A 4,386-nucleotide genomic window follows, 5' to 3' on the forward strand; every position below is an offset into this window, starting at 1 on the left:
CTCAAATCTAAGTAAAATCAACAGTTGCTTTCCATGTTTACAAAGCAGCTAGTAAGTTTTGCAGAAGGATTAAGATTTCCTCTGAAGATCATACAGAGAAAGTAATTTCTTATGCTAAATTCAAATCAGGTTAAGTGAACACCTATTTGGTATTTAAGTTCAAATTAAAACAAAGAATTTACCTGCATAGTGCACACACCGGAGAGCCACAAATCATCTCCTCCATATACCCAAGGAGGGGCATCTTACAGCTCACAGTAGACTGTTCCCTAGATTTAATTCCATAACAGCAGGAGAGCAAAGCTTGTAAGCTTGTTCATCTTCTTCCATAGGTCAGATTGTAGTTGTTGACTGACCAGATCTATTATTTAATATTCAAAGCCAGCCAGCAAATTAGTATACAGTAGCACACAGTATGTTGCTATAAATGTGTACAATACTTCAGGTTTTTAGAAGATAGAAACCATGAGAAGCAAAGCTTACACTGCAGGCATTTTGTTACTAGAAGTGGTTTGATCCCACTACTAAAAGAATAAATGAGGTAGATAACAGGTCTTTACTAAATTAGGAAGCTGGACATTCTCTTCCCTCTCAGTTAGGCAAGAATGTTGTAATTAAGTAGGAGTATATTGTCCATGTGCCACAACTAAATGGTTTGGACCAATCTCAACCAATTGTTTAGTTCAACCTGGATACTGATCAGAACCAAGCAGAAGATTTTTACTAGGGTGATCAAAATTCATAGTGGAATCAACAACAGATGCAAACATAACTTCCTTATCACCATTTATGAATTGTTTAGCTCATTCTACCACGGCATACCAAAACACCATGTTCCAGGTAAACTGACAAGGGGGAAGAAATCACACAAAATTGTGCACAGAAACAGCTCTAGATAAGTTCAAAACAGGTAAAGGAACAGGGCCAGAAGAATAACTTGTCACACTGTGTCAGTGCATATTTTGATCTTGCTAAGATTAATCACACTGATTTTACCAAACAAGTGACACTCCCACAGATATGCTTGACTTGAAGTCATTGTTTTAAGGGTCCTACATAGTATGTCATTATCACAAGATAAGTCATACCCTAATAAGAAAGTTAATAAATACAAGCAACAGTTTGACAGTTAAAGTTGTTATCTTTAATGAAATGACTTTGGAAATAGCATCAATTTCCATGACACCAACATTTTGGGAGTCCCATAAAATATGGAGAATTACATTCCAGTGCCAGTATTACAGGCAGATCTCCTTTCACATGGCAAATAGAATCAAGAAAGCAACCATCAGACAGAAGAGACCCATAGCTTCAGACAGGGCGAATCCCAGGATAGCATATGAGAACAGCTGCTGCTTCAGAGAAGGATTTCTAGAAGAAAGTAAAGGTGTAAGATCTTCTTTAAGAAGTTTTTCATACTCAGCTTAATATTTGTCACAGATTTAGAATCTCACTTTCCCTTAAAAAGATTCCGTAACAGGAAATTCAGTAAATCAAAGCATAAGCTTTTTATAAGCAAGGATTTCATGGAAGACAAATGACTTGGTTATTATGACTAAATTCAAGTCATGCAGATTATATATGCCTTTTCCAAATGAGTATAGCTTTTATGACTATATTCACCTTTTGCATTTACTTTCATCCCATATGGGAACCATTAGGTTTACTGTTTGTAAGTTTATTTCATATCTTTGACATTACAACTATATTCCAAGGAAGCTGAAAACATTAAGTAGCTCTCAGAAAAATCCAGGAACTGAAAACATCTAGGTAAAAGAAATAAGTATGCAGCAGCTTGTTAATAATAATAAAAAAAAGCAACACATTCCAGGGCACAGGGAAGACTCTTCAGCATAGCGGTATGAAGTAGTAGTCCACAAACTCATACTGACATATCCATTTTATATGAAAAATCACTCGTGTTTCTTCAAGTCAAAGGTGAACTTCCACGTCCTCAGTAGGGTTAAAAAAAACACCTCAACCTTTATTAAGACAAGAATCTAATGCCTTGACTGCTAGAAAGAATAAAATATATATTTTTAATGCCAGTTTCACACAGTTCCTCTTTAGGACATCTCCCTTTTTACAGGGGAGCATCTAGGCTAGAATTTGACTTCAGTTCTGGAACTGAACACAGCACTTCAGTGACCAAAGCACTGACAAAGATTAACTCTTTACTTTCACGTCTCTTCTCCACATGGACTGCATCAAGTTCTGAATTTAACAAGTGCCATCTTGTTGAATATACTGCAGCTTCACACTACTCCATTTAGCCATGTTTAATACTAACAATTATTAACAGAACCTATTACAGCCCCATCATCCCTACTACAATTTAGCTTAGTGGAGACTCTGTGTACAACTACAGGCAATGCAACACTTATATGAGAGAAATTGATTACCTCGCATAGCCAATGATTAGACTACCGAAGACTGTTCCAATACCAGCACCAGATCCAGCCACACCTACTGTGGCAGCACCAGCACCAATGAATTTGGCAGCAGTGTCAATGTCCCTGCTGACAGCACTAGTCTGGAATTCTCTAAGTGCTAGCTGGGAGACAGTGTTTTGGGCCCCATTAAATGTGGATTTGCCCTAAGAAAACAAGACATGAAGAAAGAAAATGTTACATTCAGACATAGTCTGTTTTTCATAATCACTTTACTGCAGTGTTGATTCATAGTTACAAAAGTTGCATTCAAACCAGAGTCCAGTTACTCTTGCAAGTAAGGAGACTATAAGAGTTAAAGATTTCAGAATGTTACCTGTTCACCTGAAAGCAATGAACATTAAATGCAACACTCTTTCTTGAGTGAGATAGCAGGACAGCAATAAGTATTATATAAAAGTTTGATTTAAAGCAAGCTTCAGAGCACAGATATTTGTGTTAGTACAAGTGAACTCTAGGTTGAGAACATTTAGGCTCACCAGGTAATTTAGGAAGATACAGAATTTTGTTTATAAGGTACCTCTCCAGTCCTGACCTCTGGCCTAGAAAACATAGATGCTGAAATTGGTCTGTACAAGATTCTTGAGCCAGCACGGATCTGTAAGAGGAGGAAAAAAGTTAAAAAAAAAACTTAGTTACAGCTGTCCCCATAAGATCTTTCTTTAGATATTAAGGCTATTATCTGCTAAGCCATTTGCCTTATTAGAAAGGCAACAATCTTTGCATAGCTGGATATACAAAAGACTACACAAAAGCAAACTCTGCATGCAATTTGATAGTGCTGTTTTCCAAAGCCATTACTGTAAATAGCTAGACCATTCAGTGAGCCTGTGCATGCAGTACACTGGTAGGAAAGGAAACAATTCAGCAACCAAATAAGAGTCAAACAGACAGACAGGCAGAGACATACATTTTAGAACGGAAAAATAAAAGCCACCAAAATGAATTCCCGAGCCACTAAACGCACAGGCGTGGCCCAGACTTTGAAACGCCGTGTGGCGCAAATGAATGAAGGCTCTTCCACAAGAGGCCTGCGCGTGCCCTTGGGCTGCCAGCACTCTAAGGTCACAGCGGCCCTCGCACAAAGCTCTCCCTACAGGGAGAGCCCTGCCCGCACCGCGCGAGCGGAGACGTTCTGCAGCGCGAGAGGACGTTGTGAAGGAGAAGAACCCCTCGTCTCCCAAAGACAAGCCCGGCCCCGCGCGGGCCGGGCCTCGGCCTAGGGTTTGACCTAGAGCGGCGCTTCGGGCCCAGCAGCACCGCAGCCCCCCCTCTCCGCGCCCCTCACCTTGGCCAAGGGCCCCACCAAGGATGCGGGAAGGAGAGCACGGCCCCGCGGTCGAGAAGCCCCCACCCCGCCTCGCCCCAAGGAACTCGCCCGGTCCGGGCGCCCCGCGGCATCACCCCGCGGCAGTGCCTGCGGCGAGGAGAAACGAGCCCGCCCGCAGGGCCGGGGGGGACCCACTCACCAGGGCGGGCGAAGCGGCGAGCTTAGCGCAAGCGAACATCTTGGCGGGCGGTCGGCGTCCCCGGGACCAAGATCCGGCGTCTCTGCGGAGAGACCGAAAGGGTGAGCGGGCCGCGGCGGCGGCGATGAGGGCGGATGCCGCGAATGGCACTCACCGTCTGCGACTGCCGCTCCCCAAGGCTGGCGGGCTCAGCGCGGCTGTGCGCAGGCGTGGAGGGGCCAGCGGCAGCGGGCGCCCGGATGCGGCACGGCGGAAGAGGAGGGAGCGGCGCCAAGGTCACTTTGTGCCGACGCCATTGGCAGCGGCGGGGGGCGAGAGCCTTGCCACGCCCCTTTCAGTGGCCACGCCCCGAAATGGCCACGCCCCCTCCTGCGGTTCCCCCCCCGCAGTGGGAGTGCGTGTTGGCTGCGTGCTCTCTGTCTCAGGGGTCGCCCTGTGTTACACGGAGCTCCAGCAAACAGAACGGC

General features: G+C 44.5%; 1 protein-coding gene across 1 annotated transcript; it reads right to left on the bottom strand.

Annotated features, from left to right (window-relative positions):
* Positions 1–1,121: 1,121 nt before the first annotated feature.
* Positions 1,122–4,177, bottom strand: ATP5MC3 (ATP synthase membrane subunit c locus 3). Its single transcript, XM_065750497.1, has 5 exons — positions 4,074–4,177; positions 3,920–4,001; positions 2,971–3,048; positions 2,403–2,596; positions 1,122–1,371 (listed from the first exon to the last, which is right to left on the bottom strand). Exons 2-5 carry the CDS (start codon positions 3,956–3,958, stop codon positions 1,257–1,259), a joined length of 426 nt encoding a protein of 141 aa, XP_065606569.1. The 5' UTR covers positions 3,959–4,001; positions 4,074–4,177; the 3' UTR covers positions 1,122–1,256.
* Between the last annotated feature and the right edge of the window lie 209 nt (positions 4,178–4,386).

The sequence above is a fragment of the Cyrtonyx montezumae genome, unplaced genomic scaffold (genome assembly GCF_038088225.1).
Source record: "Cyrtonyx montezumae isolate F1298 unplaced genomic scaffold, pur_monq_1.0 scaffold_7, whole genome shotgun sequence".
NCBI lineage: Eukaryota > Metazoa > Chordata > Aves > Galliformes > Odontophoridae > Cyrtonyx > Cyrtonyx montezumae.